Genomic DNA, 21,374 nt, shown 5'->3' on the forward strand with positions numbered 1-21,374 from the left:
TGGCTTTCTTTTCTTTTTTTTTTTTTTTTTTAAGATTTTATTTATTTATTTGACAGAGAGAAATCACAAGTAGATGGGGAGGCAGGCAGAGAGAGAGAGAGAGGGAAGCAGGCTCCCTGCTGAGCAGAGAGCCCGATGCGGGGCTCGATCCCAGGACCCTGAGATCAAGACCGGAGCTGAAGGCAGCGGCTTAACCCACTGAGCCACCCAGGCGCCCCGGGACCGATGGCTTTCAAGTGCAAACTATTGATGGTCTGTAACACTGACCCACAGAAAATCCAGCCCATGAATTAGAACACCAACTAAGGAAATCCAGAATTCTGAGAGCCAGGATAAAGAGATGAATATAATTCTTTGGAAAATTAAGAGACAGGAAGGAAGACAGGAAAGATCGGCAGTAATAAGGAAGCCGGAGAAACAATGGGAGAAAACTAAGCTGAGGTAAAGAAAACTGTTGAGAACCCTGAAGGGGATCGCTGAGCAGCAGGCGACGTGAATGAAGAAAGGCCTATGGTCCGAGTCCAAGGTGCCCAGGCCAGCGCAGAGCAGGTGTTCTCTGACCCCCGGCTGGAGGTGGGGAGTTCTGCTGGCCTGCTGATGGGGCCAGAGGCAGGAGCCCAGCCAGGGGCTCAATCCTGCTCTCCAGGAAGGAGCACTTCACTGACAACTGGCTAGGGCTCCCCTGGTGGAGGGAGCAGAAGAGGGTAGGGGAGGCTCAAGGCTTTCAAGAGGCCCCATAAAATGAACCATTTGCCTGCTGTACTCACACCGACTTCTGACACCAAAATGTGCAGGTTTTCCTGCACTGACGGCTTCTCTGAACTCTCTGGACCCCCGTGTGGTGTCCTCCAACTCAATTCTGACATTGACCCTAACCCCCTGCAGTTAGCACAGACCCCACAAGTTCAGGACGATCCCCACTACAGGTGCCAGTCCCAGGTCCCAGACTGTCGCCTGTACTTCTCATCAACCCGTTCGTTACCAACTGGGGGTTTCCACGAGCCCCACCTGAGGTTTGATAATTCGCTCTAACGGCTCACAGAACTCAGGACACAGTCCACTTACTAGATGATCAGTTTACTACACAAAAGACAACTCAGGGTGGCTCAGTGGGTTAAGCCGCTGCCTTCGGCTCAGGTCATGATCTCAGGGTCCTGGGATCAAGTCCCGCATCGGGCTCTCTGCTCAGCAGGGAGCCTGCCTCCTCCTCTCTCTCTGCCTGCCTCTCTGCCTACTTGTGATCTCTCTCTGTCAAATAAATAAATAAAATCTTAAAAAAAAAATAAGACAACTCAGGAACAGCCCCAGGGAAAAGATGCAAGGTCGGGGGTGAGCATGGGGCTTCCAAGCCCTCTTGGGGGCGCTACCCTCCCATATCCTCCTCGATGTGTCTGGAATTCTCCAAATCCCACCATTTAGAATTTTTATTGTGGTGCCATTATGTACCCCTCTTCCTCTCCCCAGTGGTCCCTGGGCAGGGCTGAAGGTTCCAGCCCTCGGACCACGTGGCTGGTTCCTCTGGCAACCAGCCCTAACCTCCAAGAGTCACCTCAATTAGCATAAGCTCTAATGTGGGTGAAAGGGGCTTATTATGAATAACAAAAGATGCTCCTTCTCACCCCTATGGCTCAAAAATTCCATGGGTTTTAGGAGCTCCCTGCCTGATATATATTTCTTTTTATTCTATCGTAAGGACTCTCTCACTCTCCCCTCTGCAGGGCAAGCAGCGACCTGGCCTCCCACTCGGCCACAGGCACAAAGCAGGTGACTGCGAGGCACTGGCTAGAGGTCACGGGGAAACAGGGCCTGGCGAGGGCGGCCACCAGGAGCGGATGGATGTGAGTCAGGCCCGTCAGTGTGCAGGCAGAACCTGTGGTCAGCCATGGAGCCAACTCCCCAAGAGTGAACTTTTTAAGGAAGAAAACAGTGGATTTTTTTTTTTTTTTGTCTTTTTCTTTCAGGGAATCAGAATGTCCTCGTCAGGGCAGAATTCACAAAGGAAATGAAAGACTGCTAGAAAAAGCAAGGAAACAGATTCTCCCCTGAAGCCTTCCCGTGGCTGATGGCAGGAAGGTACCAAGGTCTGCCCACCTGGTCTCAATTTGGGATGACCTTGGGGGACCATCCTAACCCCAGCTCCTTGCGACTGAGGAAGCGGTTATGACTGTATCACATTTCAACTTCTCTCTCTGCTTGGCCCTGTTTCCTTCACCCCCTCCTAGGGACTGTTTCCATGGGCACTCCCCCCACAAACTTTCTGCACACTTATCTCTGTCTCAAGGTGGATTTCCTGGGAAGCAAGCAGGACTATCCTTTACAACCTCACTATATGTGAGTCATATATGAATTTAATTTTTTTCACGTATCTTAAAATAATCCTTATTTTAACTTAGTCTTAGTTTTAATCAGACCTTTTTTTTTAGACCCTTTTTTTTAACCAAAGGTCAAAAATTCTCCTGCCTGTACAGCCGGACAGGTAAGTACATGTCTGTGCAAGGCAAAGTAAAGGACCAAAGACAGCAGCAGGAAATGCGACATGTGGGGAGCTCAAGCCCCATGAAAATAATCTCATTTAAAAAACTTTGAGACAGGGTCGCCTGGGTGGCTCAGTCGTTAAGCGTCTTCCTTCTGCTCAGGTCATGATCCCAGGGTTCTGGGATCGAGCCCGCATCGGGGCTCCCTGCTCAGCGGGAAGCTTGCTTCTCCCTTTCCCACTCCCCCTGCTTGTGTTCCCTCTCTGGCTGTGTCTCTTTCTATCAAATAAATAAATAAAATCTTTAAAAAACAAACAAAGAAACAAAAAACTTTGAGACATTGCATAAGACAAATGAGAGGTTGGCCAATGTGTGTCCTCTGGGCCACACGTTTTACAAAGACATACTGGGTGCACGCTTGGCACTTGGCTTGGCTCATCTACCTCTCTGTCAGACAGCTCTCCTACTTGGGTACGATCTGGACAATTACAGTCTGAATGGCCGTCTGCTTACTTACTGATGAATCAAACCACGATAATTACTGAAACATTCCTCTATGTTAGATGGCTCAGCCACTGGGAGGTCACCCAGCAATGTTTGTGACAGTACTTATTAGGTAGGGGTGTGTGTACTGAGTGTCTACCGTAATCACTGGTGAGCCTCGATTAATTTGGCTAAATTTAGACCCCAACCACTGCTTCTCGTACATATGCAATTAAGCATGCCATTTTAAAAAAGATTTTATTTATCCATCTGAGAGAGAGGGAGAGAAAGGAGAAAGGCAGAGAGAGAAGCAGATTCCCCTGAGCTGGGAGCCTGATGCGGGTCTCAATCCTGGAACTCTGGGATCATGCCCTGAACAACTTAGCCACCCAGGCGCCCAGACATGTCATTTTTATACTACCAGTGACCACAGGGCTCTCAAGGATAATACAGTCAAGATATGCAAATATCTTAGAAGTCTGAAGAGAAAGGTTTTTGGAAATAATGGTCAAAGCTGACCATTTCTTCTAATATGAAATAAAACAGAAACCTTTAGGTCAGTTAGCAGCTGCATTCTTTTCATGCCAGGGCAAAGGCTAGATTTGTATTTTAGCTCTCCTTTCCCTTTGTTTAGCCGGTATCTTGTGCATCCTTATTTGGAAGTTTTCCTTTCTGGCCTGCAATTGGGGGGAAAAATAGTGCTCTGTAGGATTTCAACATGCTTTCTAGTCTGGCCGAAATGTATGACGAAATCATACACTTCTAAAAGGTGGAAAGGACATCGGAGATGTAGCTCAAGCCCTTTTACCGACATGAAAACCCATCAAGGTCAAAAAAGCAGAGATGAACCTGAACGTCTGTCTCTGAATCCACGGTCCTAATACTCCAACCCGGTCCTAATACTCCAACCCCCGTCATCTACGGAAACGGAGTTTGTTTATTTCATGTAATCCATTTATAATCAAGCCTCACCAGCAGAAGTCTCTTGCGGTATCAGTCCCTTCAAGGCTAATGGCACACTGTCTCATTTCTGAAACACTCAAATCTGGCTCTTACAGCCTTGAGGGGTAGAGGAGATTAAAATTTCTCCAGGGCACACAATCACATTAGTAAACCTTCCCATAAATCCCAGTCCACAGCACGCTCCACAATCTGTCCTTCCTTTCTCCTCATTTCATCACACCTTCCCCTGCACCTCCCCCTCCCCTGTATCTTACTCTCCCCTGCACCTCCCCCTCCCCTGTACCTTACTCTCCCCTGCACCTCACCTTCCCCTGCATGTCCCTCTAACACACAGTGCCTCCCCCATCACTCACCTCCTCCCAGCCTGGCCCTGCATAGGTGCTGAAGCTGAAAACAGCCTAAATGTATCGACTGACTTGTCACAAACCCTGGCTAGGCCCAACCAAGCCCCCAACCCAACAAAGCTCTGGGGGCACGTTCAGCAGCCCACGGCAAACAAAGGATCTCATCCACCAGGAGAGAAGCGGAGCCTACCAGCTGGGGAAAGGTCTACCTATGGAGGTGACATCTGGGCTGAGAAGGCCTGAGAGGCTGAGAAGTGGGATGAAGGAGTAATTTATCTTGCAAATGGCATTTTGAGCACAAAAAAAACCAGGTGTAATGGACCCACAACAGGTGTGCACCAGGACTACCCTGGACAAGCGAGACAGAGGATCAACCTACAGAGGAGTCCGTTGCCAAGTTCTGTGAGAGGAGTACCTCTGGCCAAGGTTAAGGAAAAGGAGCATGGTGCGGTTCACAGGAGGCCTGTGGGTCTCAGCGGAGGGCTAAGGCAAGGGACCGGCGTGTGACCACACAGGTCCACACTCACACAGGACCTAAGACCCCGGCACAGCTGGAGATAGCTCCCAAGACACAGTCGTTAACCTGGAACAGGAAGAGGTCCCCAGAGAAGCTGAAAACGTCTGTTTCCTAAACTCCACACCTTTTTATTATGGGGAGAAGCACTTCTAGGCTAGACACAGTCCTGGCTGCCTTCGTTCCTGGCTTCCAGGCACGAAGGAACAGATGAGAGGCCGCAGTGACGAGCAAGGGAAGTGCCGCGTGCTGACAAGCATATGACCATGGCTCAGGCCGGCTGCAGCTATCAAGAAGCCCCCAGAAAAAAAAAAAAAAAGAAGCCCCCGGGACACCCCCAGAGTCAAGGCTGGTCACAGAATTGACGTTGACTGTGATGACCTGAGAAACAGGAAAACAGCAGACAGAAAAGAGAGGTCTGTAACACTTTATGGACCATCTTGCATCTAAATTGGTTACAGCACAAGGCTCTGGATACCAGAATTTATTATAAAGACAAGGACATCCTAATGTACATCACTGCTCCAATCACTGTCTCTTGGTTTTCATTCTTTCTTCTTTTTAAGATTTTTATTTTTTTGTTTTATTTTTTTTAAAAGATTTTATTTATTTATTTGACAAATAGAGATCACAAGTAGGCTGAGAGGCAGGCAGAGAGAGAGGAGGAAGCAGGCTCCCTGCTGAGCAGAGAGCCCGATGTGGGGCTCGATCCCAGGACCCTGGGATCACGACCAGAGCCGAAGGCAGAGGCTTTAACCCACTGAGCCACCCCGGTGCCCGAAGATTTTTATTTTTGAGAGAGAGAGAGAGAGCATGAGAGAGGAGAGGCAGAGGGAGAAGCAGAGTCCCCACTGAGCAGGGAGCCTGACACCTGGCTCCATCCCAGGACCCCGGAGTCGTGACCTGAGCCAGGCAGACGCTTAACCGACTGAGCCATCCAGGGACCCTTCATTCTTTCCTCTTTCTTAATCACCTCCAATTCCTGAGTGAAAGTCCCTACCAAGGTGTCAGATGCTAAAGCAGAATGCCGCAGAAGGTCAGGATGTCAGGGAAGCTGTGAGGGGCGCGTGGACACACAAACACACACACAGACATAATTTCCTCCCCACCGCACACATTCTGCTAACCTCCAAAAAGAAACCCTTTCACCCCATCTTTGGGCCAGCACATAAGTGCAGGGAACGTGGGCACACTGTAATGTACTCGCATGGAAAGGCCGCCAGAAGAGACCAAAATTTACCTATAAACATATCATTTTCATGACCTATGACCACTATGAATAGACTCTTTGTTTTATCTGTTAATGAATCAGAAGGTTAGACTGCTGATAATTTAACCTTCCAAGAATCTTTTTTTTTTTTTTTTAATTTGGCTGCTGCTAGAGAGAAAAGCAGGACCAATTAGAGGGAGAAAATGAATTCTCTGGCAGATAAAACAAAGGGGATTTTCAAGGGCTTGGGAGGTTGTGGGCACTGGTTCTTCATCATATATAGTTTCAGGTCAAAATTTATGACCTTACCTTCCCAGGTTTATCATAACCCCTAATCTTCACACTGACATGTAATTAGTTCAATTTAGAAATATGAGGTTGGCAATGAAAGGAGGATAAAGAAGTGAAGGGGGAAAAGCCTGATTTTTCCAGAAAAGGGGTTAAAAACAAGGAATGGGGCAAAAGGATATGGGTAAGAGAGTATTTAGGAATAGGTGGGAATTGTAAAAACGCAGAGGGCAATGGAGCTGGGGGCCTGTTGGGCCTCTGGGATGGGGGTGGCACCCTGTGCCAGGCCCCCTGGGAGCGGCTGGCCCATGGATACTGGGGTTATCTTTGTAGTGGTGTGGAATGTGGAAAATCTCTTTCTGTGAAACAAGCTTTTCTGAAGTTCATAACATGAAGTGATTTTTTTTTTTTAATCTCAGTTTTTAAATATTTGGCCAACTACATCAGTTTTAAAATATAAAGACTACCTTCTGAGAATTAAAAAATTTCCAGGAAATACAAGGGATGGCTGCCACCGAGTCACTGAACCCGTGTTTTTTGCTGGGGCCTCTAGGGAGCGTTGGGGGCGGTGGAGAGGAGTTAGGACAAGCGAGTGTTCTCAGGTAGTTCTCAGTCAGCTGGAGAAGATCAGGCTGTCTCGCCATGTCCACGTGAAGGGGGACACTGGAGGGCCTTGAAGGCTGGGTGGGAAGTGGGTGGGCACATGGGGAGATGGCTTCTCATGAGACACAGCTGTGAGTGTGTGGCCGCGACGGGCCGAGGACGCGTCTGGTGGGAGGATGATCCCAGGGAGCGCGCTCTGTCATGGGACGGCAAGATCTTCAGGAGGACACGCTCAAACCTTCAAGATGCTCAGTATTTTCAGGCCACTCCTATGACATAGGCTGGTCTCATCTGATTGGAGCCATATGAAAATTTTAAGAAAATAAGGTTGTCTGGGTGGCTCAATGGGCTAAGTGTAGGAGTCCTGATTTCCGCTTGGGTCACAACCTCATGGGTTGTCAGACGAGCCCCACGTCAGGATGCCCGATTGGTGGGGAGTCTGCTCAAGGATTCTCTCCTTCTGCCTCTCCCCTCCACTCACACATGCACTCTCTCTCTCTCTCTCTCTCAAAAATTTTAAGAAAGGAAAACAGAATTCAACAGGCTAGAAATACCCTTCCTAAGGCACATTTGGGAGACATGCTCAACAGAGAAAACCCTAGTCTCCTCTGCTCACAAAATACCTCTCTGACTTAGAAAGTTTAAAAATCTAAAATCATAATGAGGCCTGGCTGACCCAGCGGGTGGAGTGTGGGGCACTCCTTATCTCAGGGTCGTGGTTTGAGCCCCACATTGGGCGTAGAGCTTACTTGAAAAAAAAAAGTATAAAAACAAAATTATAACATACCGAAGTTATCAAAGTTCAGAGTTAAGTTTGCACACACACTCTTTTTCATATATAAGCCAACAAGGAACGAATTAAAACTTAGGCTAATTCATCTTTCATGTTAAAAAAAAAAAAATCCAAAAGGGGTACTAAGAAAAACGGGATTTAAAATGTCATTATAGGGGCACCTGGGTGTCTCAGTGGGTTAAGCCTCTGCCTTCTGCTCAGGTCATGATCTCAGGGTCCTGGGATCGAGCCCCGCATCGGGCTCTCTGCTCAGCAGGGAGCCTGCTTCTCTCCCTCTCTCTCTGCCTGCCTCTCTGCCTACTTGTGATCTCTCTGTGTCAAATAAATAAATAAAATCTTAAAAAAAAATGTCATTGTGAGGCAAAACTTTTCAAACCCATGACCTCATTATGTCTAACAAGAAAAATAACATCAGAGGTGCCTGGGTGGCTCAGTGGGTTGAAGCCTCTGCCTTTGGCTCAGGTCATGATCCCGGGGTCCTGGAATCGAGCTCCAGGTCGGGCTCTATGCACAGTGGGGAGCCTGCTTCCCTTCCTCTCTCTCTTTCTGCCTCTCTGCCTACTTGTGATCTCTGTCAAATGAATAAATAAAATCTTAAAAAAAAAATAAAGAAGAAAAATAACATCAAGATAAAGTCTGAAAGGCATTTGAAAAAATTCAACAATGATTTCTGATTTTAAAACCCACCATATATGCATGAAGGATAATACCTCCATTTAACAGAGGCTGTCTGTGTTATCACTGGGTTTTAACTTTCTACGAGTTTATAGTTTACACAGAGGACTTGTACATCCCCTATTTCTCCCCCAGATCTCACACTTTGTTCACACTGTGAATGTGACCTTCTTACAGACCACTATGTCGGGTCATTACTAGCATAAAGAAAGCTTCTGTTAGATGAATGGATAAAGAAGATGTGAGACACACACACACACACACACACACACACACACACACACACAGGAATACTATGCAGCCATCAAAAGAAACAAAATCTTGCCATTTTCGAGGATGTGGATGGAACTAGAGGGTATAAGTCAATCAGAGAGGGACAACTGTCACATGATCTCTCTGATATGAGGAGTTTGGTGGCAGGGTGGGTTGGGAGGGAAGGAATGAAACAAGATGGGATTGGGAGGGAGACAAACTATAAGAGACTCTTAATCTCACAAAACAAATTGAGGGTTGCTGGGGGGTGGGGGGTAGGGATAGGGTGGCTGGGTGTTGGACATTGGAGAGGGTATGTATTATGGTGAGTGCTGTAAAATGTGTAAGCCTGATGATTCACAGACCTGCACCCCTGGGGCAAATAATACATTATATGTTAATTTAAAAAAAAGAAAGCTACTATTAGACACACACACCAACCCCAACGTATATACATACAACATGTACATGCATATTCATACATATATGACATATCATATAGGGTTATGTGCATTTCCAAGCTGTTCACTGAATTCTCATTAGTTTTAATAGTTTTTCAGTTAACCCTCCCTGCTATTTCTGCAAGAAAATTATTGTACCAGAAATAATGCTAATTTTGTCTCATTCAATAAATATTATTATTTTAAAAAATTATATAGCTTTGGCTCGTCTATCTAGAAACAATGTCCCATATGGGGACCGCTGTTATTTTCCTGACCTTTACAGGAATGTTTTCAATTTCCTGTTAAGCATAGTGTGTGCGGCTTTCAGACCATTTTATTTATTATCTTAAGAAAGGATCCATTCATTCTTATTAAATGTTTCTGAGGTAGATGTTAAATTGTATTAAATGCATTACTGACATGAAGTAAGATGAAAGTTTTTTTTTCTCTTTCAATTTACTATTGCTGTGAATTTATATAGTGTTATTGTACTTTTAGTTGGATTAAATATGGATTAAATACTTCATCTAGGACTTGTATATCAACATCAGGAAGAACGTACTCCAGCTTGCCTTGTTAGCTCTATCTTTGAAAGGCTTTGGTATCAGGAAGAGTATTAATAGACTAGTACTACTTATATGAAAACAAACGGGAATGCTTTCCATCTTTTATGTACTTCAGAATTTTTTCCAAGTTTCTATTATTTATCACCTTTATAATTCTGGCTATATTTGCATTTACTTGTCCTATGACAATAGATTTAATATTTTTCTGCATAAACTTAATGTTGGCTCATTTTTTACCCTAACCTCATCCTAAGCAACATAGATTTGATGTAATAGATATAATTTTCTAACACATTTTAAATTCATTATTAAATTAAGAAATAGTCACGTGTATATACCTTAAACTATTACCTGTATCTTCCATAGTACAGTAATCTTTGGAAAACAATGCACTAGATAACTTTAGCATGGAAATTATATCTTTTGTACTTGAGAAACTTTACCTATTAAACAATCAGGTTGAGGATAATTGTTGGAGCTTTTAAGTTACTTTGTGATGTCTTCCAAGATTACTTTTCTGTCTGAGTGTTCTATTTCTTCATGAACTGATTTTAGTAGTTTCATTTTCAATTTCATCAAAATGTTGTAATTTTATTCTATTTTTTAAAAATATCCACATCTTTGATTACATACATTCTTACACTGCAAATTTTGGGCATTTCTGTTGTTTTGTCATCAGTCTAACTACAGTTCTATCTACTTAATTGTTTTAACAAAGAACACACACTGAGATGTTTCAATTCAAGTGGGGTTTTTTTGGTTTATTCATTCAACAAATACTATGTGCCAAACAAGTATCAGGCAATGTACTAAATGCTGAAAGTAAGAGAAAAGTAAAACAGACACAATTACCTGTTTCATTAATTTCTACCCTTTCAAAAAACACCTTCCTGTTTTCCCAAATTTCTTTTCTTGTTTATTTCCTAATTTCTGAGTATAATAATTGACTTATTTTCATTGTTTCTTTTTGGACATCAAAAAATTTCAGAGGAATGAATTTGCTTACTTCTAACTTTAGGGAGAACTTTATAATAATTTTTTAATAAATTATAGTTCTCAGTTCTATTTGGGTCAAACTTTTCCAAACGGGTTAAGTTTTAAAAATTTCAACTTTTATTATCTATAGTTCTATTGCATTATGATCACAGAGTGGCCGGTAAAATTTCCCTTAAGAGATTGTCATGAGGTTTTCTGGTACAGAACAGATCAACATTTTAACCATCCCATGAACAATTTAGAAAAACTGTGTAGGGGCGCCTGGGTGGGCCCAGTGGGTTAAAGCCTCTGCCTTCGGCTCAGGTCATGATCTCAGGGTCCTGGGATTGAGCCCCACATCGGGTTCTCTGCTCAGTGGGGAGCCTGCTTCCTCTTCTCTCTCTCTCTGCCTACCTCTCTGCTTACTTTTGATCTCTCTCTGTCAAAAAAATAAATTAAATATTTAAAAAAAAAAAAGAAAGAAAAGAAAAAAAAGAAAAACTGTGTAAGACATATTGCTGAATTCTCTCCTTTTTACTCATGAGGTTTCTAAAATGCATTTCTAACTGTAGTAACTTCCAAGGTGTGCTAGTTAGTGTGATGAATTACATAACTGCTACTCTTTCTTCCTGAATTGTACTTTTATCAATGTAGAAGGTCCTGTCTGATTTAAGGTACTTGGTGGGTGGGTAGGGGTGTGTGTGTGTGTGTGTGTGTGTGTCTGTGTGTGGTGGGGAGGAAGGTCTTTAACTGATACTATTGTTTCAGTAGACTGACTCAGTAAGTCGGACAAAGCCATGAGAGAGATCCACAATTAAATCACCCTTTGTATTACTATCAAGAAATCACCTTAAGAGATGGAAAGCGTAAGAAAATCAGGTACTGTTCTATTAAAAGTCTTTGGAGTTAGATGGGAAATGTTCATCTGTTATGTGCCACAGAAGTACAAACTTTATCTAACCAAGTGATGTGGCCGTTTGAATGAAGATCTTGGGCTCCCAATTATGAACTGTAAGAATTAAGGAAAACACAACTTAAATCTAAGGTACATGGGCATTATGACCACTTCCTTCTCCATGTTTTGAAGTCATTGTTACAGAGAGATTACAAAGATCCTGAACATTGAATACTACATGCATACAAACTATCAATAAGGATGAGGGCAAAATAATAGACATCCTCACATAAAGGTTGAGAAAATTTATCATGCATAGACTATTATTGTATGTGCTCAAAGCAAATATGCTCTAACCACAACAAAACGGGCTCTAGTGCAAATCTGGAGTCCAGGGTAAGAATCCCGTTCTTATCCTTTCCCTGCCCAAGGTCTCTGTTACTCAAAAACCTCAGCAACCTGAAAAGGCAACCCCCAGAATCACATGGGATGAAATTCCTGTATTATTCATAACAAAATGCTTATGTAAACTACTTTTTAAAAAATATTTTATCTATTTATTTGAAAGACAGAGATCACAAGTAGGTAGAGAGGCAGGCAGAGGACAGAGAAAGGGGGAAGCAGGCTCCCTGCCATGCAGAGAGCCCAATGCAGAACTTGATCCCAGGACCCGGGGCCACGACCTGAGCCAAAGGCAGAGGCCTCAACCCACTGAGCCACCCAGGTGCCCCTGTAAACTACCTTTTAATCCTAAAATGGTTTAGAATTAAGTAGAGAAGTAGTTAAAAGAATTAAATGGGGGCACCTGGGTGGCTCAGTCAGTTAAGCGTCTACCTTTGGCTCAGGTCATAAGGTCCTGAAATGGAGCCTCAGGTCTGACTTCCTGTTCAGTGAGGAGTCTGCTACTCCCTCTCTCCCTCCCCCTCAAGTGCGTGCATGTGTGTGTGTGTGTGTGTGTGTGTGCGCGCGCGCGCGCGCGCGCATGCACACACACACACACACACACAGGCAGGAGTCTGCTTGCCCGCTTGTGCTCTCTCAATCGCGTGCTCTCTCTCTCTCAAATAAATAAATACAATCTTTTAAAAAATACAAGAATTAAATGAGTAGTAATTATATAATTACATATGTGTGTGAGCAATGTTATATATTAATACCTACATTTTGAAATTCCATGTTTAATTTTAGGAGAATTGGACCTATTAAGAATTCAGATCAGGGGCGCCTGGGTGGCTCAGTGGGTTAAAGCCTCTGCCTTTGGCTCAGGTCATGACCGCACGGTCCTGGGATTGAGCCTCACATCGGGCTCTCTGCTCAGCGGGGATCCTGCTTCTCTTCCTCTCTCCCTGCCTACTTGTGATCTCTGTCTCTCAAATAAATAAATAAAAATAAAATATTTTCTTAAAAAAAGAACTCAGGTCAGCCTCATAATTCCAATCTAAAAGGTACAACTGAGTAATTTGTGATCTTAATTTCTAAGTGTGCATCTACATATACGCACACAAGGAGAGAGAATATGTGCTCATAAATATGTGATGATTTAAGAATCACTGTTTATAAATGTAATTATTAAACTTATAAGCCTTTAAAGAACTGGACTGGTTTGTCATCAGACCTAATAGGAACCTAAATACATTAAACTAAAAAACACAATTAAAGATATTTTAAATTTATTACCAAGTTTATAAATGGAACTGAATATTAATCTAAGGTGCCCTTAAATAGTGACTATTAAATTTTTCTTATATAAAAAGTATAAAAAAATTTTTTTTTCTTATACATAGAATAACAAGATGCTGACCTTGAAAGCTTAACTATTCACAGTTCAACTGACTTGATTTTAAAAATGAAAGTATCTGGGACGCCTGGGTGGCTCAGTTGGTTAAGTGGCTGCCTTTGGCTCAGGTCATGATCCCAGCATCTGGGATCGAGTTCCATGTGGGGCTCCTTGCTCAGCAGGGAGCCTGCTTCTCCCTCTCCCTCTGGCCCCCTGTGCTCCCTCTCTCTGACAAATAAATAAATTTTTTAAAAAATGAAAGTACTGCCAGAATATGATTTTCTGTAGCATATATATTATATTTTGTTTTCTGTTTTAAGCTACAGGAGGGGGCTCTTTTTTTAGATGCAGATTTTAACCCATTCACATTTATTACAGTGACAGATACATTTGATCTTACCTGTTTTTTTTATGTATTATCATGGATCTTTGATTTATACACCATTTTTAATCTCAAAAGAGCACATTTTCCAAGTATGTCTCTTGGAACATTAGTTCCACTCTGAAATTCTTCTACGGTACAGAACACATCTGAGAAAACTGTATACTATATTCTCTTCTTAGTGAATATTGTAAAAACTCTGATGAATCCTTGAAATCCAAAACTAATGCCAACAGAAGCCATTAACTTATATGCTCAAGAAACAGAACATTCTAGCCACGTGCAAGATTGAGAGGCAGACCGAGACAAGGTATGGAGGGTAATGTGGAAAAGACAGAAGAAATTTAGGGATGTTATACCCTTTTTTACCTAGCTAAGGACATTGTTTAAAGTTGGTTAGTCAAGAAATGCAGGTGGAGCGGTGCCTGAGTGGCTCAGTGGGTTAAGCCTGTGCCTTTGGCTCAAAAGAAATGCAGGTGGAAAAAAAGAAGAAGAAGAAGAGAAAGAAAAAGGTCATAAACAATAGATTTCCTTAGAATTCTAAACATTTTTTTAAAAAGATTTTTTAATTTATTTATTTGACAGAGAGAGATCACAAGTAGGCAGAGAGGCAGGCAGAGAGAGAGGAAGGGAAGCAGGCTCCCTGCTGAGCAGGGAGCCCGATGCAGGGCTTGATCCCAGGACTCCGGAACCATGACCTGAGCAGAAGGCAGAGGCTTAACCCACTGAGCCACCTAGGAGCCCCAAATTCTAAACATTTTTATATGACAATTTCATACAGCCAAGCTGAGCAAATTTTACAGTGAAAAACTGTATAACCACCATCTATATCCCACCTTCGGCATTCTACCAGAGTAACAAGAGCTTCAGAAAATTTAAGTATGACTTGCAGGAATGGGGGAGTGGTGTGGGGCAGTGGGGCGGGGGGAGAAGACTGTAGTAGTGAAAATGCACTAGGCTCCTCAACTTTCACAGCGAGGGCTGGTAGAGAGCCTTGAAAGCTAGGAAATCAGGAAAGAATACAGGTAGAGCGTATTAGGTAGAATTACGGAGATAAGCACCATTTCTTTGAAACTGTCCCCTCCCCCCAATAAGGTGGGACAACAAATGAAAGGATGAAGAGATGGACAGAGGTATAAAGCAAATGTAGCAAAATGTTAACTGTACAATCTAGGTGACGGATATATGAGTGTTTCCATGTCTTTCAATTTTTCCCGATCAAATTTTTCTTAATACTGACACACATGTGGTTGACAGCCTGGAAAGAACCTGCCAGTATTCACAGCATCTGGGCTGTCCTCTGCCTGGCACTCCACACAGACATTTCCTGGTCTCTGAGCATCCAGGAGGGGCCATGTGACTGAAACAGGCCCATGAAGCCCAGGGAAAGATAATGTGCACCTTTCCTCCAGGCCTGGCCCCTGACGTCTCCTACTGTGTCCTCCGTGAGCAACTTCCCCTCCTGACTTTGGGCAGACCCAGTGCAACTTGGCAGCCAGACGCTGACGGTGAATGTCCATCAGCTTCTGTCTCCAACAACCATATGCTGCCCAGACTGCCCCCGACTCACACTAGACCGTGATGTGAGGGAGAAATCAGCTTTTACTGTCTTAAGTGGCTCCTTAGGGAGGTGTCTTTACCAGTTAGCGTTAACTATAACTAATATAAAGTGGGACCTGAGTGGGTCTGAGTAGAGGCTTTTACTTTTGTTTTATATCATTTGTATTTATTGTTTAAACGCATATATGCAGGGGCATCTGGCTGGCTTAGTTGGAAGAGCATGTGACTCTTGGTCTCGGGGTTGAGGGTTCAAGCCCCACGTTGGGCGGAGACATTACTAAGTAAAACTTTAAAAAAAATAACAAAATAAAAAATGAACACATACATGTAAATTTAAAGTAAACAGTAAGCAAATATCAGCTAGTAGTAAAACTGGGTAAAGCCTACTAAACTCACATTTGACTAAGGCCTCCTTCAGCATATTGGGTCCCTTGGTGTGAATACAAAAAGGCAAAACTGCAAAATGGCAGCCCTTCCACTGAATTGATATAACCCTACGTGGGCCCCCTCATCCCTTTATATCCAGATGCCTTTGAACCATGCACAACCTGCACAACTAGACCCAGCAGCCCTCTTTATAATGTAGGTACTGACAACCTGGTTGGAAATTGAAGGAATGTTAACTGGAAATATGTAGGGAGTTCTCATTCTAGCTGCCCTCACTTACAAAAGTTTTCATGTCTCTTACTTGACCCATTTCTCTTGCCCATCCTGCAATACCACAGTAAGTCATAATGACCTGGCTCAGAGGATCACAGACACCACAAAAGAGGAAACCTGCTGCCCCCCTGGCCAACTCCAGTGCTAGAAAAGCAGCAGCAGTCGAGAGCCTGTCTTCTCCTCTGGGTGTGCCCTAGAGAGGACAAGGTGCTTCCACCTGAAAAAGACAACGAGCAACCTAGCCCTTTTAAGCCTGGGGAGGGGAGGTCTAAGATGGAGATTTTACCTCATCTGCCCTTTCAATGGACCCACCCTGCCCAAGCAACTGAGGTCCTGTGGAAGGTAGCCATGAGTTGTGCCACTTGGACCTCTATTCGAGGAAGAACTTAGTATTCCGCTATAAGGACTGCAGTTAGCGGACACCTCTGGCTCTTAGGGCCACCAGGATCCCAGGACTCACTCTGGCTTTTGAGCTGAAGGTATACTCTTCCCAGGCCACCTCCAGCAGTGACTGACCACAACAAGAGCCCTGGGGACTGGCCATTTCTGCCTAGCCGGGGACTCTAATGGGCAGTCTGTTTTGGAGCTCCCCCAATCAGTTGGCTAAGACCTCACCAGATCTGCACAGCTCTCTGAGGCTCTCCCTGCCCAAGCCTGCTACCTCCCTGCTTCCTTTCATACATGCCAGATCTGCATCATGGTCTAAAACTCTCCTCAGTATGCCTGCGTGGCTCAGTCGGTTAAGCATCTGCCTTCAACTCAGGTCATGATCCCGGGACCCTGGGATTGAGTCCTGCATTGGGCTCCTTGCTCAGCGGGAAGTCTGCTTCTCCCTCTGCCTGCCACTTCCCCTGCTTGGCCTCACTCTCTAGCTCAGTCTCTTTCTCTCTGACAAATAAATAAATAAAATCTTTAAAAATAAATAAAATAAAACTCTCCTCACCCCAGCCCTGGCTTCCCACTTCTTTTCGTGTTTGTCAGGTCTCTAACGAACTTCTTTCATTCCTAATTCTGTTTAATGATAATTTTTTAAAAGTAATCTTTATATACCCAGCATGGAGCTCAAACTCACAACTCCAAGATCAACAGTACATACTCGATTGACTAAGCCAACCCAGAAGCCCCCCCAATTCCTTTTAAAGGTCTTCATTCAAAGAACAAAAGTGATACAATATAAGACCTGGGTAAAAAATCAGACCTGCTCTCTCCATTTCCAGCCTTCCTTCTCTCCCCCTTACCTCTACCACTCAATTCTGGACCCCTTGCTCTGACAACCCGTTGAGGCACTCAGTGAGCCACAACTGAGAGTGGGAGGCTCCCACCTCGTGCTAGCCCTCATGCCAAAGCAGACTGAAGATACATCCATCTTTAACAAAACTCTAATTTCCACATTTTTTTATGCATCCTATAGCATTTCATTACAGCATCAAAAGACCATATTTGATAAGCCGGCAAAGTTTTTGGTATCCCAGAATAATTATACTCACACTTTCAGGCAACACAAGTCTCTAAGATTTTCCAGGTGTTATCTTTACATGTCACAAATCAGATTAAGTTCCTGTTGTGAAATTATATTCATTCTTGAAAAATGCAATAAAATAAGTCCCTGGCATAAAAATGTCCTTTCCCTCTCCAGTCCATTAGAATGCTTTAAGCAACGTCACTTTGGGGCACCTGGGTGGCTCAGCTGGTTAAGTGTCTGTCTCTTGATCTGGGCTCAGATCATGATCTCATGATCATGGATCAAGTCCTGCATCAGGCTGCCCACACAGCGGGGCATCTGCTCATCCCTCTCCCTCTGCTCTTCCCCTCACTAGTGTTTTTACTCTGTCTTCTCTTGCTCTCTAATAAGATTTTATTCACTCATTTGTTTGAGAGAGAGAGAGAAGCAGACTTGCCGCTGAGCAGGGAGCCCAACTGAAGGCTCCATCCCAGGATCCTGGGATCATGACCTAAGCCGAAGGCAGATGCTTAACTGACTGAGCCACCCAGGTGCCCCTGAATAAAAAAAAATCTTAAAAAAAAAAAGAAAGCAACATCACTTAGAAATCGGAACCCGGGGCGCCTGGGTGGCTCAGTGGGTTAAGCCACTGCCTTCGGCTCAGGTCATGATCTCGGAGTCCTGGGATCGAGTCCCGCATCGGGCTCTCTGCTCAGCAGGGAGCCTGCTTCTCTCTCTCTCTCTCTCTCTCTCTCTGCCTGCCTCTCCATCTACTTGTGATTTCTCTCTGTCAAATAAATAAATAAAATCTTTAAAAAAAAAAAAAAAAGAAATCGGAACCCAAGTAACTTTTAAAGGCTCTAGCAAGAGGGGTGGTCTCTTCGCAATTCTGACACAAAGGAAATGAGTTTTTACTCAGACCTGGGCAGATGCGTGCTAATGAGCTGTTTTTAAAATGTTACATATGCTTCACCTAATAAGTTTATCATAGTGCTGTTTATGACCAAGGCATTATTTTGCAAATATTGGTTGTTCTGCCCAAAGAGGTTTGGATACCTACTGTGCAATTTTAGAGTTAGCCCTATGTAAACTACGCAGTAACCCCCTCTCTAAATGTTTTCTTCATAGTGTTCCCCTGTGGCCAAGTTTTCCATCCAGGTTGTGGTACCAGTACAAGGCACCCCACCCCCGCCCAGCCCCAAGGATACAGCCTAAGGCTGCTCAGCCTCCCTGCCAGGACCTCAGCGGAGACACAGACCAGGAGTCTGCTTACAGGGCTGTCACTTGCCCAAGTCACTAACTCTCAAAGCCTCAACGTCCTCGGTCAAAACCCAATTAAAACATTACACCCTTGAGAACATTTTGAAGAGTTCTGCCTCTTCAAACACATTCTGCCCCAGGAACACATTCTAGCCACCTGCCACTCCAGGATTCCAGCATTAAGTCGACCATCTCTCCCCAATCAGACTAGATGCAGTTTTTGAGGCTAAATTAGATTCCGCTTCCTTCATGTGACAGAACAGGAATGTTCTGGTTTTGTTTTTAAACACAACCCCGTGGTTATCAGCATCTAAATCCGTGCCGGAGGCCAGGATGATAAACCAGAAGATGAAAACGAGAGCCCAGCTGACTGACTCTCCACCAGGCTCGCTTAATTTCTGAGGAAATAAAAATTTGATAAGCCGGCGAAGTTTCTGGCATCCCAGAATAAGCACGGACTATTTTGGGTAAGAAACAGACACAATCAAGTCCTCGGTCTGAGGATGAGTAACAGATCTGCTGACGGGTTGCCGCCTTCCACGCGACTCCAGAAAGTGTGTGATATGCTAATGAGGCACCGCAAAACGGACAATGAACCAGAACACGACTGCCAAGTCACACTTTTCGTCGCAAATGCCCAGAAAGTCTGCGAGAACTGCCTACACGCACGGTACTGGAGACACCGTCCGGGCCGCAGACGGGAGGGGCAAGTCAGATTCCACCCGGCTGTGCGCACGGAGCCCCCCACCCCCGACCCCTCTCTCCCCACGGACCCGGCCTGCGTGCTCCTGGCCACCGAGACCCGCTGCCGCCCGCCCCATTCGCTGCGGCCTGGCGGACCCAGGGCTTCCAGGTACGTGTTTACGGTGAGTGGCATTTCCTTGTCGCGGAACAGGCACAGGTAATTTCACAACCCCATTAGCGCATTCCAAAGGCAAGAATCACACCCCGGCAACTTCATCTTTCCACTGGCCCCCTGGGCGCCCGCGGGCAGCGCGGCGACCGCTGGCCCGCAAGGCGGGTGGGGGAAGGGCGCCGGGCCGGGGAGGGGGCGCGGCGCGACCCCCGCCGACAGCACAGACCTGGTTCGGGATCCTCCGGCCGCCCCGAGTGGTTGCCCATGCTCGGCGGACTCCGGCAGCGGCCGGCTGGCCGGTCTCGGACAGGGTGTCCGCCGTGCTGGGGTTTGCGCCGGCTCCGACTGGCGAGGCGGTGGCGTCCGGCGGGTCCGCTCCAGTCAAAGAAAGGGCCGGGCGCCTTCCAGTTCCCGGCGGCCGCCGGCGGAGCGGCTCCTCGCCCGCGCGGGCGGTCCCGCCCACTTCATCTGCATACCGTCCGCTAGCAGGCCCGCCCACCGCAACTCCAGCCGGCCTGCCCGGCGAGGACCGCCCATCTCATCTGCATAGTGCCCTCCCATCTCATCTGCATATCACCCCGGAGCATCCGAAGGGTTCCCTCCCACGCGTTGGAGGGCCGCAATAGCTGACCTACTTCAGGCCTCTAGGGGCGGACGCTGAGAACTGCAGCTGGACAAGGTAGGCTGGAAAAACCCCACTGCGGGGAGGCTGACGCCAAGGGCCACGAGAAAGGCAAGATGCTGCGCGTGAGACTTGAGATCTCATGTCAGGGCAAGAAAAACTAGGTAGGGCTGGCACGGTACAGGCGCTGGAGCGATTTTCTGGGTAAATGAAGGAACGGACGCACCAGCAACTCTCGAGAAGGACGTGAAGACGAGTGACACTTTAACAAACACCTGCCGGTTATTCAAGATGAATACTACCACAAATGATGAAATGCATACCAATCCTTACGGCAACTGTTCTTCTGCGTATCAGAAATGACGAACTTATGGAAATTGCCCTGAACGACTTTCATAGTTAATCTGACAGTGAAAACAGCTAAAAATAAGTAAATCTTGCAGTGAAAAATATTTAGAACTAATAAAATCATGAGTGGAATGGCTAGTTCTCTCTGCATTACTTGGACGCTATGGTCCATTCTCAGTTCTCATCTTACCTATCAACATCTTAGGTCACCGCTGATCATTCTGCTCCTCATAAAAGGAGGAGTCCAGACAGCAGGACCCCGCCTCTCTGGTCTCCTCTTCGCAATCCCCTTTGCTGGCTTCTCCTCCTCTCCTCTCCTTTTTTTTTTTTTTTAAAGGTTTTACTTACTTATTAGAGAGAGAGAGAGATAAAGCATTGAGAGGAGAGAGGTCAGCAGGAAAAGCAGACTCCCTGCTGAGCAGGGAGCCAGATGCGGGACTCCACCCGGAGACTCCAGGATCATCACCTGAGCCGAAGGCAGTCACTTAACCAACTGAGCCACCTAGGCGCCCTTCTCCTCCTCAACTTGATCTCTAGCGCCAGGAGTGCCCCCAAGCCCAGTGATCTATATAATCACCTTGGTCATCTCTTCTCTAACTTGGTGGCCCCCACCACATTGTGGCTTTTAAGCACCACCTATATATTTTCTGCCTGGTACCCTCTTCTATATTCCAGACTCATTTAACTCACTACCTTCTTGACACTTCCACTTAGGTGTCTTAATAAGCATCTCTGATTTAACTAGAAAAAAAGGCCAAAATCTTGATTTTCTTCCATAGCTGTCTCATATAGTCGTCTTCATCTCTGTAGATGGAATATGTCAGAATAGTTATCATGAATGCCACCTTGTCTCAGCTCTTCTCACCATGTCCATTGCTACCACCTGGTCCAAGCCACGGACCATCCTACCAGGATGATCGCAACTGCCTCCTAACCGGTCTCCATCTTCTGCCCGCCTGTTTATACTCTAATCTTCACCTAACAGAGTGG

At 45.3% G+C, this 21,374-nt stretch overlaps 1 protein-coding gene across 5 annotated transcripts in view; it reads right to left on the reverse strand.

Moving 5' to 3' along the window:
* Positions 1–21,374, reverse strand: part of SPECC1 (sperm antigen with calponin homology and coiled-coil domains 1) — a 281,456-nt gene that overhangs the window by 133,541 nt on the left and 126,541 nt on the right. Inside the window, exon 1 of one of the 5 annotated variants that reach the window (XM_044249206.1) lies at positions 19,641–19,836. The exons of the other annotated variants lie outside the window; for them this stretch is intronic. Within the exon in view, the coding sequence (XP_044105141.1) occupies positions 19,641–19,680 (40 nt within the window). The 5' untranslated portion in view covers positions 19,681–19,836. Of the gene's footprint in view, positions 1–19,640; positions 19,837–21,374 lie in introns of those variants that run through there. 5 annotated transcript variants of the gene reach the window in all.

The sequence above is a fragment of the Neovison vison genome, chromosome 5 (genome assembly GCF_020171115.1).
Source record: "Neovison vison isolate M4711 chromosome 5, ASM_NN_V1, whole genome shotgun sequence".
Taxonomy (NCBI): domain Eukaryota; kingdom Metazoa; phylum Chordata; class Mammalia; order Carnivora; family Mustelidae; genus Neogale; species Neogale vison.